Source organism: Schistocerca cancellata, chromosome 6, assembly GCF_023864275.1.
Source record: "Schistocerca cancellata isolate TAMUIC-IGC-003103 chromosome 6, iqSchCanc2.1, whole genome shotgun sequence".
In the NCBI taxonomy this organism is placed as follows: domain Eukaryota; kingdom Metazoa; phylum Arthropoda; class Insecta; order Orthoptera; family Acrididae; genus Schistocerca; species Schistocerca cancellata.
Window position 1 is genome coordinate 24,288,140 of NC_064631.1, and position 18,561 is coordinate 24,306,700.

General features: G+C 43.7%; 1 protein-coding gene across 1 annotated transcript in view; it reads left to right on the plus strand.

Moving 5' to 3' along the window:
* Nucleotides 1-18,561, plus strand: part of LOC126190729 (uncharacterized) — a 143,522-nt gene continuing 124,961 nt past the window's right edge. The window contains exon 1 of the mRNA XM_049931217.1: nt 1-59. Coding sequence (XP_049787174.1) covers nt 30-59 — 30 coding nt within the window. The 5' untranslated portion in view covers nt 1-29. The remainder of the gene's footprint in view (nt 60-18,561) is intronic.

Genomic DNA, 18,561 nt, shown 5'->3' on the forward strand with positions numbered 1-18,561 from the left:
TCAGAGGCTGGCAAGAGAGAGACACGACCATGTGGCGGCTTCAGCGGCATCCTCTGCAGGTAGGCGCGGCGCCCAAGTCTCGCGTGCGCAAAGTACTTTCCCGTTGCTAGGGCCGCTCTGTTGCCTTCGTGAGAACTGGCGCGGAATACAGCTTTTAGTTGTGACAGTCTGTTTAGGTGGGAACTATGTCTGGAATTAATTGGTTGATTCGGGGAGGAGACCAATCCTGGAAATGTCCGTATTTTCGTAATGGAAGTGGTCACAGTTAATACGTGATGTGCATCGATAACACTAGAGTCTAATCACTATTGTAATTGGGGAGCAATGGTAATGGAGATCCGTCGCGATTAGGTACAACGAACCGTTTCTTAAAAAAAATGGCTCTGAGCACTATGGGACTTAACTTCTGTGGTCATCAGTCCCCTAGAACTTAGAACTACTTAAACCTAACTAACCTAAGGACATCACACACATCCATGCCCGAGGCAGGATTCGAACCTGCGACCGTAGCAGTCGCGCGGTTCCGGACTGCGCGCCTAGAACCGCTAGACCACCGCGGCCGGCGAACCGTTTCTTAGGAGAGGTTTTATGGAAGCCACAATAAACTGAAATAAGAACGGCTGGACGATTACAAGATATATGTCTTGCGTCGTGACCACTATGGCATTTCGTCCTCTAATTTTCGTATAAGTTATTTACCAGCACGGATTCCGCGAACATCGGTCATGAGAAACCCTATTCGCGTTTTTCTCCACGTCATAATGAAAGTCACGGATCAAGGCAGTCACGTACATGAAGTATTTCTTGATTTAGGAAAAGTGTTTGATTCACTACAACACCCACCCGTATTATCGAAAGTACGATCGTAGTGGGTATCAAGAGAAATTTGAGAACGGACTTCTTGGTAGGGAGTATTGAGCATGGCTTGGTTCAAATGGCTCTGAGCACTATGGGACTTAAACTTCTGTGGTCATGAGTCCCCTAGAACTTAGAACTACTTAAACCTAACTAACCTAAGGACATCACACACATCCATGCCCGAGGCAGGATTCGAACATGCGACCGTAGCGGTCGCGCGGTTCCAGACTGTAGCGCCTAGAACCGCTCGGCCACCCCTGCCGGCGTACTCAGCATGTTCTCTTCGGTGTAGGGTCATCTACACATGTAAAAGTAACTTCAAGTGTGCCCCAGGGAATTATACTGAGACCCTTGCCATTCATATTGGGTGTTAATGACCCTGCAGGCAATAGTAATATCAGACTTTTCGCAGATGAGAGCAGTTATCTGTATTGAAACAGTCTGAGAAAAGGCACAGAAATATTCATTCAGTCGGACCTTGAAAAGATTTCAGATTGAAGCAGAGACTGCCATCTTGTTTAAATATTCAGAAATGTAAATTTGCACTTTTCAAAACGAATAAACGTAGTGTCCTAGACTACAGTATCAAGGAGTCACAGCTAGAATCGGTCCGCTCATACAAATACCTGGGTGTAACAATTTGCTGGGATATGAATGGAAGGACGAGTAGGTTCAGTCGTAGGTAAGACAGGTGGCAGACTTCGGTCCATTTGTATGAGAGTAGGAAAATGCAGTTAGTGTATCAAAGAGACAGCTTACAAATTGCTAGTGCGCTCCATCCTATAATATTGCTCAAGTGTGAAAATATTAGGTTTGCGCATAGGATCCTAGCGTTTTTGTTTTGCATTTTGGTATTCCCGCTCCGCCGGCCGGGGTGGCCGAGCGGTTCTAGGCGCTACAGTTTGGAACCGCGGGACCGGTACGGTCGCAGGTTCGAATCCTACCTCGGGCATGGATGTGTGTGATGTCCTTAGGTTAGTTAGGTTCAAGTAGTTCTAAGTTCTGGGGGACTGATGACCTCAGAAGCTAAGTCCCATAGTGCTCAGAGCCATTTGAACCATATTTTATTCCCGCTGCTGTGGATTTGTTTATCGATTGTCACTTTGTATTTGTAATTCACTGTTCAAATGGCTCTGAGCACTATGGGACTTTACATCTGAGGTCATCAGTCCCCTAGAACTTAGAACTACTTGAACCTTACTAACCTAAGGACATCATACACATCCATGCCAGAGGCAGGATTCGAACCTGCGACCGTAGCGTTCGCGCGGTTCCAGACCGAAGCGCCTAGAACCGCTCGGCCACACCGGCCGGCAGTTCACTGTTGCTGTCTGAGTTTACATATTGTCATTTGGAGATAGTGTGTGGAGCTGTGGCCGCTATAAAATGGAGTGGCAACTGGAGAAATCGGAAAATTTCCGAATTATTCTTCTGTTTGAATTCAGTAGAGGGGTGAGAGCAGCGGAGGCAGCCAGAAACATTTGCGCCGTGAAGGGGGACGATGGCGTTGGACAGAGCATGCCATGAAAATAGTTTTCTCGTTTTAAGCGGGACCGTTTTGAAATTAGTGACTCTCCACGTTCAGGAGAACCTTCGGGGTTTGATGAAGATTGCTTAAACGCATTAATCCGCAACGTTACACGTCAGAATACTCGAGAACTGGTGAATGGGATGGAAGCGTGATCATTCCACCATCGTGCGACTTTTGCATGCAATGGGGAAGGTTAAAAAATGTAGCGTATGTGTAACGCATGCTCTAAGTCATAGTAAGAAAAATCTGCGGGTGGTCATGGGTGCATCGTTGCTTCCTGGTTGTCAATTGGCTCGTGAACAACATCGATCATTCCTACCCTGTATCGTTACTGGTGACGAGAGATGGTGTCTTTATGCTAACGTAAGGAAAAGAAAGCAATGGTTGAGCCCAGACAAAGCAGCGACTACCCGTGCAGAGACCTGCGCGCATCCACAAAAGATAATGTTGCGCATCTGGTAGAACAACGACGGTGTGGGGGGGGGGGGGGGGGGGCTTCGAATTGCTTCCTCGAGGTGTAACCATCACTGATGACGTTTACTGTCAACGACTGAGACGTCTTGGAGACGCGTTCCAATAACAACGATCATGAAGACTGCCGCCTGAGTTCTGCTAGACTGAGAAAAAAAAAAAAAACACTGTATAGGGCTGGGAAGTTATTCCGCTACCACCTTGTTCTCTTGGTCTTGCGCCCTCAGATTTCGCCTTTTCCGCTCTTTATCGAACAGTCTTCAAGGAACTTCCTTCGCGGATGAAACTACGCTCCGGAGATGGCTCGACGAGTTCTTCCCCTGAAAACCACGTGATTTCTACAGTCGTGGAAGAGGAAGACCGCACTGCAGTTCCTTCTCTACATCCTCGCACAAACGAAAAAATGGCTGACATCGAAATAAGTGTCTAAGGAATAGAAAAGCAACTGGAATCACTCAACAGAGGAAAGTCCACTGGACCTGACGGGATACCAATTCGATTCTACACAGAGTACGCGAAAGAACTTGCCCCCCTTCTAACAGCCGTGTACCGCAAGTCTCTAGAGGAACAGAAGGTTCCAAATGACTGTAAAACAGCACAGGTAGTCCCAGTCTTCAAGAAGGGTCGTCGAGCAGATGCGCAAAACTATAGACCTATATCTCTGACGTCGATCTGTTGTAGAATTTTAGAACATGTTTTTTGCTCGCGTATCATGTCAATTCTGGAAACCCAGAATCTACTCTGTAGGAATCAACATGAATTCCGGAAACAGCGACCGTGTGAGACCCAACTCGCTTTATTTGTTCATGAGACCCAGAAAATATTAGATACAGGCTCCCAGGTAGATTCCATTTTCATTGACTTCCGGAAGGCGTTCGATACAGTTCCGCACTGTCGCCTGATAAACAAAGTAAGAGCCTACGGAATATCAGACCAGCTGTGTGGCTGGATTGAAGAGTTTTTAGCAAACAGAACACAGCATGTTGTTGTCAATGGAGAGACGTCTACAGACGTTAAAGTAACCTCTGGCGTGCCACCGGGGAGTGTTATGGGACCATTGCTTTTCACAATATATATAAATGACCTAATGGATAGTGTCGGAAGTTCCATGCGGCTTTTCGCGGATGATGCTGTAGTATACAGAGAAGTTGCAGCATTAGAAAATTGCAGCGAAATGCAGTAAGATCTGCAGCGGATAGGCACTTGGTGCAGGGAGTGGCAACTGACCCTTAACATAGACAAATGTAATGTATTGCGAATACACAGTAAGAAAGATCCTTTATTGTTTGATTATATGATAGCGAAACAAACACAGGTAGCAGTTACTTCTGTAAAATATCTGGGAGTATGCGTGCGGAACGATATGAAGTGGAATTATCATATAAAAGTAATTGTTGGTAAGGCGGGTGCCAGGTTGACATTCATTGGGAGAGTCCTTAGAAAATGTAGTCCATCAACAAAGAAGGTGGCTTACAAAACACTCGTTCGAGCTATACTTGAGTATGGCTCATCAGTGTGGGATCCGTACCATGTCGGGTTGACGGAGGAGATAGAGAAGATCCAAAGATGAACGGCGCGTTTCGTCACAGGGTTATCTGGTAAGCGTGATAGCGTTACGGAGATGTTTAGCAAACTCAAGTGGCAGACTCTGCAAGAGAGGCGCTCTGCATCGCGGTGTAGCCTGCTGTCGAGGTTTCGAGAGGGTGCGTTTCTGGATGTGGTATCGAATATATTGGTTCCCCCTACTTATACCTCCCGAGGAGATCACGAATGTAAGATTAGAGAGATTAGAGCGCGCACAGAGGCTTTCCTGCAGTCGTTATTCCTGCGAACCATACGCGACTGGAACAGGAGAGGGAGGTAATGACAGTGGTACGTGAAGTGCCGTCCGCCACACACCGTTGGGTGGCTTGCGGAGTATAAATGTAGATGTGGATGTAGAATCGGAAAGTTGCCTCAGTTTTGCAGACTGCTGTAAATTGCGAAGGAGAGTACATTATGATGACTAAGGTCTCTGCTATGTGTGTGTGTGTTGTATTTGCTAACCTGATGGAAAAACACTCCGACCTTATGCACCATCCCAGTATTTTCAAGAGCCTCGTGTACTTGCTCGGTAGCCGTGGATACCGCAGCGTAAAATAAAAAGAAAGGGTTAACACAGTGAACAGGCAGGGTGGCTACAAGGTACCGTCGGCCTGACTGCTAGAAATGACAGTCCATCGGACGGTATGCTCTCGCCAGCCAGGGTTCAGCTGTATAAACAATAAGCCACCAGGAAACTGTGATGAGCCATCGCTGGAGGAAATCACTATCCCCGGTAAACAATCTACCGATTCGTTATTTTCTATCAACCACCTGACATTATAACAGAGACAATAAGCAGCTGTACAGCCACTTCTCCATGGCACTTTTTACCTCAAATTGTCCGGTGGCATCCCAAAATGTGACGTCGGTGGCCATCTGGCAACCGAAAGAAGACAGTACGTAGGGGAAGACCATCACCATAATCCAGCAGCTAGTTGCCAGAAGGGAGCCGCTGCAAATTCGGTTCGAAACTTCGGCATTTTACTTGTTTTAGTGTTTCGTAATGACGTTGTCTAGTCCCAAAATGATTTTATTCGAAACGAACCAGGATCTTTATCTCAGCTTAATTGCTGACTAAATATTGCCCTTGCTTGTACTTCTACATCTTCAGCTACATCTACATAGATACTCCGCGAGCTACCGTATGGTCCGTGGCGGAGGACACCTTGTACCACTACGAGTGATTTCCTTTCCCGTTCCACTCGCAAATAGAGCGAGGGAAAAATGGCTATCTATATGTCTTCGTCTGAGCTCTAATTTCTCGAGTCTTACCGTCGTGATCCTTACTTGCAGTGTATGTTGGCGACAGTAGAATCGTTCGGCAGTCAACTTCAAATGACGGTTCCCTAAATTTTCTCAATAGAATTTTTCTAAAAGAACATCGTCTTCCCACCAGGGATTCCCGTTTGAGTTTCCGAAGCATCTCCGTAACACTTACGTGTTGTTCGAACCTACCGGTAACAAATCTAGCAGTTCGCCTCTGGACTGTTTCGACGTCTTTCTTCAATCCGACTCGGTACGGATCTCGAACACTCGAACAGTATTCCAGAGTAGGTCCCAGCAGCGCCCTATATGTGGCCTTCTTTACAGATGAACCATTCATTCCTAAAATCTTCTCAATAAACCGAAGTTGACCATTCGCCATCCTTATCACAGTTCTCACATGCTTTGCAGCGTTACGCCCAGATACTAGGGTAGTCCCAAAAGTAAGAGCTCCTGTTCTTTTATAAGTACATAGATCTGTTTATTTCTACAATAGTTTACATCAATTTACAGCTTGAACGTTTAGCTATTTTTCGACATAATCACCATTTCTGTCGATGCATTTTTGAAGACGCTGTGGCAGTTTTTGTATGCCCATGTCATACCACCTCGCCGCCATGCTGTTCAGAGAGTTATGAACCTCTTCTTTCACCTCATCGTCGCAGCTAAATCGCTGGGACCACAATTAACGCTGACAGGTACTGTGAGACTCTGAAAAAACTCAAACGGGCAATTCAGAACCGGAGAAGAGGAATGTTGAGCAAGAGGGTACACATTCTCCATGTCAATGTTCGCCCACACATCGCTCGGCAAACCGTTGCTCTCCTGCAACGGTTTCAGTGGAACATAATCACCCACCCACCCTATAGTCCTGACTTGGCGCCCAGTGACCATCACCTGTTCCCTAGGTTAAAAGAACATTTGGCCGGATAGCGATTCAGCTCCGACGACGAGGTGAAAGAAGAGGTTCATAACTTTCTGAACAGCATGGCGGCGAGCTGATATCACACGGGCATGCAAAAGCTGCCACAGCGTCTACAAAAATGCATCGACAGAAGTGGTGATTATGTCAAAAAATAGGTAAATGCTCAAGCTGTAAACTGATGTAAATCACTGTAGAAATAAACAGGTCTATGTACTTATAAAAAAATAGGAGACCTTACTTTTGGGATTACCCTCGTATTTAAACGATTTGACTGTGTCAGGCAGGACTCTAGTAATACTGTATCAGAACATTACAGGTTTGTTCTACCTGCTCATTCGCATTAACCTACTTTTTTTTCCACAATTAAAGCTATCTGTCACTCATCACACGACCTTGAAATTTTGTCTAAGTCTTCTTGTATCCTCCTACACTCACTCAACTTTGGCGCCTTACCGTACACCACGGCATCATGAGCAAACAACCTGTCCGCCAAATCAATCGTGTGTATAGACAACAACAGCGGTCCTATTACACTTCCATGGGGCATTCCTGACGATAACCGTGTCTTCGATGAATATTCGCCGTCGAGGACAGCATACTGGGTTCTATTACTTAAGAAGTTTTCGAGCCACTCACATATCTGTGAACTTATTCCACATGATCGTACTTTCGTTAACAACCAGTAATGGGACACCGTATCAAATGCTTTCCCGAAATCTAGAAATATGGAATCTGCCTGTTGCCATTCATGCATAGTTCGCAGTACACCATGTGAGAAAGGGGCAAGCTGAGTTTTGCACGAGCGGGTTGATTATATTCGAGCTGAGAATATGTTCAACGATTCTTCAGCAAACCGAAGTTAGGAATATTGGTCTGTAATTTTTCGCTCTCAACTTTTACATTTCTTATGTACTGCAGTCAGCTGCGCTTTTTCCCGGTCGCTCAGAACTTTGTGCTGGGCGTGAGATTCACGATAAATGCAAGACCACCATCCTCATGATGAGTGTGCTGTGGACCCTTCCGTCTTCCAAGACGACAGCAGTCGTTTTCTTGGGCTGCACGCGTTCGTTCCTGCTTCGACGAACACTCGGGCTTCCTATCGTGTCTCGACTGGCCCACTAAATAATCCAAACTTAAGCCTACATGTAATATCTCGATCTCCTTGTAACAGGGTGTAGAACGTGGCAAACAACATTTCCGCAGTTTGGTAGCTCTTCGAGATTTACTCATCAAATAGAGTGGTTTTTCGGTCATAAGTCTTCTGACTGGTCTGTTGCGGACCGCCACGAATTCCTGTCCTGTGCCAACTCTTTCATCTCGTAGTAGAACTTGCAACCTACGTCTTCAGTTATTTGTTGGACGTATTCCAGTCTCTGTCTTCCCCACAGTTTTTACCCTCCACAGATCTCTCTAATACCATGCAAGCTATTCCCCAATGTCTTAACACATGTCCTATCGTCCTGTTACTTCTTCTTTTCAGTGTTTTCCATAAACTGCTTTCCTCGCCGCTGCTGCGGCGAACCTCCTCATTTCTTACCTTATCACCCCCATCTAATTTTCAACATTTTTCTGTAGTATCACATCTCAACGTGTCGATTCTCTTCTGTTCCCGTTCTCGCACATTCCATCGTTCACTACCATAGAATGCTGTGCTCGAAACGTACATTCTCAGAAATTTATTTCTCAAATGAAGCCCTACATTTGATGCTAAAGGACATCTTTTGGCCAGGAACGCCCTCTTTCTCTGTGCTAGTTCTCTTTTTATGTCCTTCTTGCTTCGTCCGTCATGGGTTGTTCTGCCTACAATTCTTTAATTAATAACTTGAATACACTGTATTAATGTACCACAATAAGTTCGTCTACTCCGTGAACACCAGTTTTGATGTTAAGCTTCTCGCTACTCTTATTTCAGCTATTTCTCATTACTTTCGTCTTTCTTCGGTTTACACTCAATTACTCTATTCTGTACTCATTAGATTGTTCACTCCAATCAACAGATTCTGTAATTCTTGTCAACCTTCAACGAGGATAGCAATGTCATCAGCAAATCTTATCATTGATAGCCTTCCACCATGAAGCTTAATCCCACTCTTCAACCTTTCTTTTATTGCCGTCATTTCTTCTTCTATGTATAGACTGAACAACAGGGGCGAAAGACTGAAACCGAGCACTTCGTTCTTGGTCTTCCAATCTCACTGTCTACTCATGGTTCTTGTACATTTTGTGTATTACCCGTTGTTCCCTACAGTGTCCTCCTATTTTTCCCAGAATGTCGAGCACCTTGCAACATTTTTCATCGTCGAAGGCTTTTTCCAGGTCTATAAATCCTATGAATGCGTCTTTATTTTTCTTTACTCTTGCTTCCATTATCAACCGGAACGTTAGAAGTGCCTCTCTGGTGCCTTTACCTTTCCTAAAGCCAGACTGATCGTAATCTAACAGATCCTCAATTTTCTTTTCCATTCTTATCAGACACTTGGCTGCATGAGCTGTCCTGCTGACTGTACGATAGTTCTTGCATTTATCTGTATTTGTTGTCTTCTGAATTGTGCGCATATTACTTTTCTGAATGTCTGATCGTATGTTGCCTGTCTCATAGATTCTGCATACCAACTTCAGTAGTCGTTTGGTTGCCACATTCCCCTGTGATTTTAGAAATTTCTATGGACTGTAGCTTATCCCCTTTGCCTTATCTGATTTCAAGTCTTCCATAGCTCTTTTGAATACCGACTCTAATATTGGATCCCCTATGTTTCCTATGTCAACTCCAATTTCTTCTCATATTCATTGAGAAAATTCCTCATGTAGGTCTTAAATATATTCTTTCCATTTATCCGCTCTGCGCTTAACAGTAGGATTCCCTTATCACTCTTAATGTTTCCACCCTTGTTTTTCATTTCACGGAAGGTTATTCTAACTTTTCTATAAGCTGAATCAGTCCTTACGGCGAGCATGTCTTTTTCGATTTGTTCATACTTTTCCTGCAGCCGTTTCGTGTTGGCTGCCCCGCTCTTCCAATTTATTTCATTCCTAAGTGAGTTATAATGCAGTAGTCCTATCTTTCCCTGAATGTTTTTGTACTTCCATCTTCTGTAGATCAATTGAAGTATTTCTCTTGTCACGCATTGTCTCTTGGCAGTTACCTTCCTTTTACCTACGTTTGTCTGTCCAACGTCTGTGATTGCTCTTTTTAGAGATGTCCACCACTCCTCAACTGAACTCCCTAATGTGGTGTTCCTTAGTGCAATATCGTCTAACGCACCATTTCCCCGTACTTCAGTGTTCCACTTCTTTCCACACTGGTTCTTCCGGACGACAATCTTAAATTACAATTTACTCTTCATCATTATTAAAATATGATGTGAGTCTACACTACTGGCCATTAAAATTGCTACACCAAGAAGAAATACAGATGATAAACGGGTATTCTTTGGACAAATATATTATACTTGAACTGACATGTGATTACATTTTCACGCAATTTGGGTGCATAGATCCTGAGAAATCAGTACCCAGAACAACAACCTGTGGCCGTAATAACGGCCTTGATACGCCTGGGCATTGAGTCAAACAGAGCTTGGATGACGTGCAGCCTCAACACGATACCGCAGTTCATCAAGAGTAGTGACTGGCGTATTGTGACAAGCCAGTTGTTCGGCCACCATTGACCAGACGTTTTCAGTTGGTGAGAGATCTGGAGAATGTGCTGGCCAGGGCAGCAGTCGAACATTTTCTGTATCCAGAAAGGCCTGTACAGGATCTGTAACATGCGATCGTGCATTATCCTGCTACAGTGTAGGGTTTCGCAGGGATGAAATGAAGGGTAGAGCCACGGGTCGTAACACATCTGAAATGTAACGTCCACTGTTCAAAGTGCCCTCAATGCGAACAAGCGGTGACCGAGACGTGTAACCAATGGCACCCCTTAACATCACGCCGGGTGATACGCCAGTATGGCAATGACGAATACACGCTTCCAATGTGCGTTCACCGCGATGTCGCCAAACACGGATTCGACCATCATGATGCTGTAAACAGAACCTGGATTCATCCGAAGAAATGACGTTTTGCCATTCGTGCACCCAGGTTCGTGGTTGAGTACACCATCGCAGGCGCTCCTGTTGTGATGCAGCGTCAAGGGTAACCGCAGCCATGGTCTCCGAGCTGATAGTCCATGCAGCTGCAGACGTCGTAGAACTGTTCGTGCATATTGTTGTTGTCTTGCAAACGTCCTCATCTGTTGACTCAGCGATCGAGACGTGGCTGCACGATCCGTTACAGCCATGAGGATAAGATGCCTGTCATCTCGACTGCTAGTGACACGAGGCCGTTGGGATCCAGCACAGCGTTCCGTATTACCCTTCTGAACCCACAGATTCCATATTCTGCTAATAGTCATTGGATCTCGACCAACGCGAGCAGCAATGTCGCGATAGGCTACAATCCGACGTTTATAAAAGTCGGAAACGTGATGGTACGCATTTCTCCTCCTTACACGAGGCATCACAACAATGTTTCACCAGGCAATGCCGGTCAACTGCTGTTTGTGTATGAGAAATCGGTTGGAAACTTTCATCATGTCAGCACGTTGTAGGTGTCGCCACTGGAGCCAACCTTGTGTGAATGCTCTGAAAAGCTGATCATTTGCATATCACAGCATATTCTTCCTGTCGGTTGAATTTCGTGTCTGTAGAACGTCATCTTCGTGGTGTAGCAATTTTAATGGCCAGTAGTGTATATTTGCCCCTGGGCACGCCTTGCAACCCAATATCTGATTTCGGAATTCTGTGTGATCATGATGTCATCCAGGTGTAATCTTCCCGTGTCTTAGGATTTTTCCCGAGTATATCTCATACTCTTGTGATTGTTGAACAAAATATTCGCAATTACCAGCTGAAATTTATTGCAGAGCTCATTATTCCGTCTCCTTTCTACCAAGCCCATATTCTCCCTTAACTCTTTCTTGTACTCCTTCCCCTACAGCTGCATTCGAATACCCCATGAATAATAGATTATCATCTTCCTTTAAGTGAAGGCCTTCCGCCACTGCGTTGACCGTGGTGAGAGGTAAAGCCTGAACTCTGGTATTCTCGCCACACTCTCGACACTGTGGATTTCGGAGTACTGCATTCTCTAACGGTTTCCGGCCTGGAATGTCGCATGCGTCTAGCTCCAACTACCATTGCACGTTAAAAGTCTGTTAATTCCCAAAGTATGGCATAATCACATCGGAAACTTTTTCTTCTCTCCATTTCGGTTTAATATCAAATGTAAAAAGAAGCTTGTGGATATTCCTTCTCGCTGAATTGAGTCTATCACCAATTAGAGAGGCGGTTGAGACGCCCTGTTAAAACCGCAGGACAGGACAGGTAGTTTAAGTTGGGCCAAAATAAGCGGCTACACTTGAACATACAACCTTTTTATTTGATCAAACATTACAAGAGCCAAGAAATTTAAAAAAACACACACACAGCTTTAGTTTTGGAACTTAATTAGCGGCTGAATGCGCCGTACAATCTCATGCCTTAAGGGCAAGACCACTTTAATTTAAAAACGGCTGAAAGCCAATAACTTAAAGCTCAACCAAAATCAGAAATTTAAAAGGCAATGCCTTATCTTAAAACAGTTCCTTAATTGGGCTGAAGGCCCAAAGAATCACACACTTTAAGAGCAAACAACTTCAATTCAAAATCGGGTGAAGGCCAACACTTAAGACTCAATGACACTAATTTTAAAAATTCCAAAGCCTTTACGTAAAACAGTTCTTAAATTAGGCTGAAAGCCCAAACGATCTGACACCTTAAAGGCAAAACAACCTTAAACTAAAAATCGGCTATGTAATATCTCTTTATATTCGATGAATTATTCTGATACAATTCTACCCTTGAATGACGTTTACAAATTTTCTATCTTCATACTCGCAGAATCCATGCGCAAAATAGTTTCATACAATAGCTATGCCATGAGCGCATAATAATTCTTTGTAGTACTCTCTCTGGTGGTTGTTAGAAAAAAAGCTTACGAGATTGTCTTCGTGCCGATTAGCCTGAGCTTTGTTTGAAGAACCGTAATCTGATTATTGAGATTTATGACAGAAGATAACCGATACGAAATTGTACGATTAAAAGGGAATATATATATATATATATATATATATATATATATATATATATATATATATATATATTGCTCCTTCATACAAAAGGTTTGTATTCGACATTTGAGAATTAATGATATTCATCGATATCTTGCGTAGTTGTTAATCAGAAGGGAACTTCCGAAAGACTGGATACGAACCTGCATTTTATAAACCAAGAGCTCCATTACTTCTTCGTAAGGTTAAACTTCATCAAAGCCAAATATCCGCTTGATCTGAGGTTTCCCGACTGATTATACAACGCTCCCAAAATTACGAGGCATTTTATTTGTACAGATTAGCAGACTGCCGCAAAGCACGAGCCTGCAGAGAAGAAGAATCATCGCCTGGTTTCATTCTAACAAGTAAAATTTTCTGAATCATTTTGAGTGAATGAGCTATGACTGTGTTTCCTATCATGAATGATTGATTGCTCGAACGAATTTGGAGCTACATAGATAGGAGGAAAAATTACAGCTAGAAGCCATACAAGTACAAACAACAAGAACAAACAAGAAAAGGCAGTACGCCCAAGGGCGCTCAGAAGCTTGGAGGATCGCTCGCTTAGGTGAGTCAGGCAGTCGGCCCAACCATTGTCGATCCGACGACAACCCAAGCGACAGACAGTCAATGGACCCACTGACAGGATAACCTTCGCTTCACCCGACCAGCACACAACAGGCAGTTCAATGGAACAACGTAGAAGGTATTGGCGCCCACGACCAAGCATAAATTAAGCTGTCGAACTACACACCGTGCTGGACAGCGACAACACGGTGACGAAGGGACATTGCCTGAATTTACGTCAACGGCCAGGGCAGGTAACCGGAACGTTAACGGCCACAAGGTAGAAGATTCCGCTGGTGCGCTTCAGTTCAAATAACCAAGTACAGTTAAACTCCACCGGAGGGTGGCTAAGGTTTCCCAACTTTAAAACACACGTTGTTGCTCGTGGGAATGTCCCAACAGCTGACAACAACTCCAAACGACACAATGTGAACAGTCGTGACTTGCTGGTAGATTCAGTCAAAACTCAACTTTCATGTCCAGGATCGGTGAGCCACGAACCTCATAGCAATGGGAACAGCACCACACATTCAGACACCACATAGAGGCCACCAGTGGGCCCGGCCAAACTATGCGCCGCGGAGATTTCCTCGCTGCTCCATGACAATAGACCAACTCTCCGAACACAGCCCAGCCAGAAACTATAAGCGCCAGGCCAAAGATAGTCTAAGGTGCGAATACCGATACACACCGCTGCTGCCACCCATGGAAAGAGAGGAAACAGCATAAGCGCGATAACCGTATGAGACTAAACACAGAATAGCAACCAAGGTTTAATCCAACGCATAGCATGAGCCAGCTACGGCTCAAAAATGGCTCTGAGCACTATGGGACTTAACATCTGAGGTCATCAGTCCCCTAGAACTTTGAACTACTTAAACCTAACTAACCTAAGGACATCACACACATCCATGCCCGAGGTTGGATCAGAACCTGCGACCGTAGCAGTCTTGCGGTTCCGGACTGAAGCGCCTAGAACCGCACGGCCACAGCGGCCGGCTTCCGCCACGGCTCAGCAGTGTTACATGTTATAAGCGTGATTATTCTGGGGGTGACTAATTTTTAGTGTAAAATATTTTCTGTAAACGGTGCTGCACAGTCCAGTGTATTTAAGGGCCGGCGTCGTGAAAACACCAGATCTGCTGTAACGTATATTTATTTACGGCAAACCAGTTTCGGTCAAGAGAGAAATGTCCAGATCACAGATACCATTACATCAGGTTAAAGGAAGGCTCCGTGCTGCAAATGGATAGCCCTCGCTTGCAGCAGCTGTCACTTATACATGTATCCATTATCATACACATTTTTCTTTTTGTCACTAAATTCACAAGTTGACAGTCCATTGCGTTGTCCAGCATACTGTTTCATAAAAGCCTATCATAAATTGAAAAAGGTCAGTTTATCTGTAATACGCCTTGAAACTAGTCCCTAAGTGATGCATGTCCCGTTCCTTCCTAGACGGAACTAGGGTTTCAGGGATCTAAGCTAGGATGAGAAGGTCACCGCTTACAGAATCATTTGAAGATACATCATAGAATTGGGATGGCGTGACAGAGGGGACTATTCATAGCAAAAATGCTTGTGTATTCCTAAGGGACCAAACTGCTGAGGTCATCGGTCCCTAGACTTACAGACTACTTAAATTAATTTAAAGTAACTTATGGTAAGAACAACACACACACGCATGCCCGAGGGAGGGCTTCGAGCCTCCGGCGGAAGGGGCCGCGCAATCCGTGACATGGCGCCTCAAACCGCGCGGCCACTCAGCGCGGTTATGGATAACATTGCAGACGGAAGTAGAGTTACAGTTTCAACGACACGTTGAACTAACATCAATAAAAACATTAATTTTGAAGTGTGTGGCTCGGTAGCTGAAGGCTAAGTGTCTGATTACAATTCAAAAAGTAACAAGTTCAAAGCTCGTTTGTTTTGTCACTTATCACTTCCTTCAATTATGGTAATGATTTGTTAATATAAGATTTATTTAGGTCCAGGGACATGTCACCTCAACCATACCAAATTCAGGTTGAAGAAAACTTCATGTCGTTAGAGTTGACAAAGTGTTCCTAGATTTGGTCTAGCACACTGGACTCGCATTCGCGAGGACGACGGTTCAATCCCGCGACCGGCCATCCTGATTTAGGTTTACCGTTGTAAGTAGGCTGTTTATATTCTCTTATTGGCAACGTTACGTAGCGCTCTGTATGAAAATCACTGGCTGTGCTGTGTGCAGTTTGTGGCTAGTTTGCATTGTTGTCTGCCATTGTAGTGTTGGGCAGCTGGACGTGAACAGCGCGTAGCGTTGCGCAGTTGGAGGTGAGCCGCCAGCAGTCGTGGATGTGGGGAGAGAAATGGCGGAGTTTTGAAATTTGTAAAAATGGATGTCATGAACAGCTGTATATATTATGACTTTTGATGAATATTAAGGTAAATACATTGTTTGTTCTCTATTAAAATCTTTCATTTGCTAACTATGCCTACTAGTAGTTAGTGCCTTCCGTAGTTTGAATCTGTTATTTAGCTGGCAGTAGTGGCGCTCGCTGTATTGCTGTAGCTTGAGTAACGAAGATTTTTGTGAGGTAAGTGATTTGTGAAAGGTATAGGTTAGTCAGGGCCATTCTTTTGTAGGGATTTCTGAAAGTCAGATTGCGTTGCGCTAAAAATATTGTGTGTCAGTTTAAGCATAGTCTTGTAAAATTTTTTCTGGGGAGCATGGGGGCTATGATTGCTTCTAACTTTTCAGGATCCGGCTGAATGCCTTCGGAAGAAATAATATGTCCCAAAAACTTCACCTTTGTCCTACCGAATTCAGACTTTTCCAAGTTAACTGTAATTCCAGATTCTGCAAAAATACGTAACAAACTGTTGAGGATGCGATTATGCTGTTCCCATGAAGCTTCTGCTATTAGAATATCGTCCACATATAAGGTGATGTGACGTTTTAAGAACTCAGGTAATATGGAATTTAGCCCGCGAATGAATGCTGCTGAAGAAATGTTCAAACCAAAAGGAAGTTTCCGAAACTGATAACAAACGCCGAAACAAAGGAAAGCTGTGTATTTTCTACATTCTGGATGAAGTTCGATCTGATAAAAGCTGGATCTGAGATCAATGGAAGACAACACTTTCACACCATTAAAATTTTGAAGAAGTTCTTCCAACGTTTGCGGCCTGTCTGTTTCAGGAATAATGATAGTATTGATTTGTCTCGAAACTAAGACAAGCCTGATCGATCCATTTTTCTTCTCAACAACATGTAATGGATTGTTGTATGAGCTTACTGCAGGCTCAATAATGCCCTCGTCAAGCATAGATTGTATTTCTGTTCTAACACGGTCCCTATAATGTGCTGGAATTACGTATGGTCTAACACAAAATTTAGTATGCTCACGAACACGAAATTGGTATTGAAATCCCTTGATTGTTCCTGTTTTGTGAGTAAAAACTGTGGAATGTGCTTGTAAAATCTCAAAAAGGTCCTGCCTATCAGTGTCATTACAATTCTCAATTGTTTGAATTTTATTCTGAATTAACTCATTGATTTCAAATATGCCGTCGATATCATCCCTGTCAGTACTTGCAGAGTGATTGTTAGTGTCTAGTTCCGTAGAAAATTCCGAACTGTTGTCTAACAGAAGGTAAAGCCGATTAATTTCCTCGTCATGGTTTGAGAGCCAATCTTCAAATTTCAAAGCTATTGACTTACCTTCCTTCTCTAAACTTATTTCAGCATCGTGAAAGTTTAAGATTGCTTTGTATTCATTCAAAAAGTCTACTCCCAATATAATTTCTGTCGACAATAATGGAACAATAAGAAAGTTCATAGAGAAGCTGTGGCTTTGGCAAATGAATTCTAAATTGGTTTGTTGGCGTACATCTACACTTTTTCCAAAGATTGCACCTTGTAATTTAATCTTACATAACGGAATTGTGGGGCAATCGTTCGATTTGTTGCATTTGCTAAAAGCTGTTTCACCAATTACTGGAATGGGACTGCCAGAGTCAAGTACTGCCGTAAATTTTACGTCATTTACTGTAATGTGAATCACAGGATATGCAATGTTGTTATGTTTTACGTCGTGCTCCTGGAGTAAAATGTCCCTAATGTCTTCCATTTTTACGTAATTACTAGCTACGGCAGCTGCGTCGTCAGTTTCATAAGTACGTTTTGTGGCTGCCAGCAGTGTGAGTCATTGCCTATTGTCTCTTTGTTGGCGCGCGTCGTTATTGGGATTTGGAGACCTAACTTCTACAAATTCACCATGATGAGAAGGCCCTGCCCTGTTTAAATCCCGCCAGTTCTGATGCAGTTCAGGTCTGTCGTTACGATCATATCGTCTGTCGTAATGTCGGTAGATTCTATAGTTTCTTTCTTGTCAGTCACGTGGTGGAGAATTTCTCCCTGAGTCGTAACTGCGCGCTGGACCGTTGCGTCTAAAGTTATTCTGTCTCCCTTGATAATAATTATTTTGGTTCCCATATTGTCTGTATCTCTGATTGTCTCTGTGATAGTCATTACCGCGGAGAGGTGATCTTTCCCTGTAATTATTACTACTCTGCCAACGGTTGTCATACGGGTGGTGTCTGTTTTGGTCACGATTTACGTTGTAAGAATAGCCTTGTCGTGTCCATTTATTATTTCTGTCATCGCGGAATTGTGACAGATGTGACCTGTAATTGTTGTACTCCTGTTTTCGCGTTCTGCGATTGTCAGTGTCAATTTCCAGTTCTTGTAACAGTCCCTGAAAAGCTTCAATGTCATCTTTGCAACGTCCTACTAAAATAATATGTCGTAAATGTTCAGGCAGTTTGATTAAGCAAATGCGGATGAGTTCTGAGGGGCTGTGTGGGTTTGAAAGATACTGATTCTTATGCAACATGTCTTCAAAATATTTCATAAGACTGGAAAATTCAGATTGTTCGAAATGTTTCATCATTATGATGCTATGTTTTACTCGGTCTTGTGTAACTTGAGACCAATATGCTGAGAGGAAGGCATGATAAAAATCTCCTTCATTGTGACAATCGTGAATGACCGATCGCATTCTTACAGCTGGTTCATTCTCCAAGTAGCCACACATAAATTCTAACCTGTGCTCCAATGACCAGTTGGGAGGAAAACAATGAGAGAATTGATGGAGCCACGCTTGTGGATGAATGTCGTTGGCAGAATTCTTAAACGTTTTGAATTTACGTGTGGTAATGAACAGCTTATAGTCAAAATCA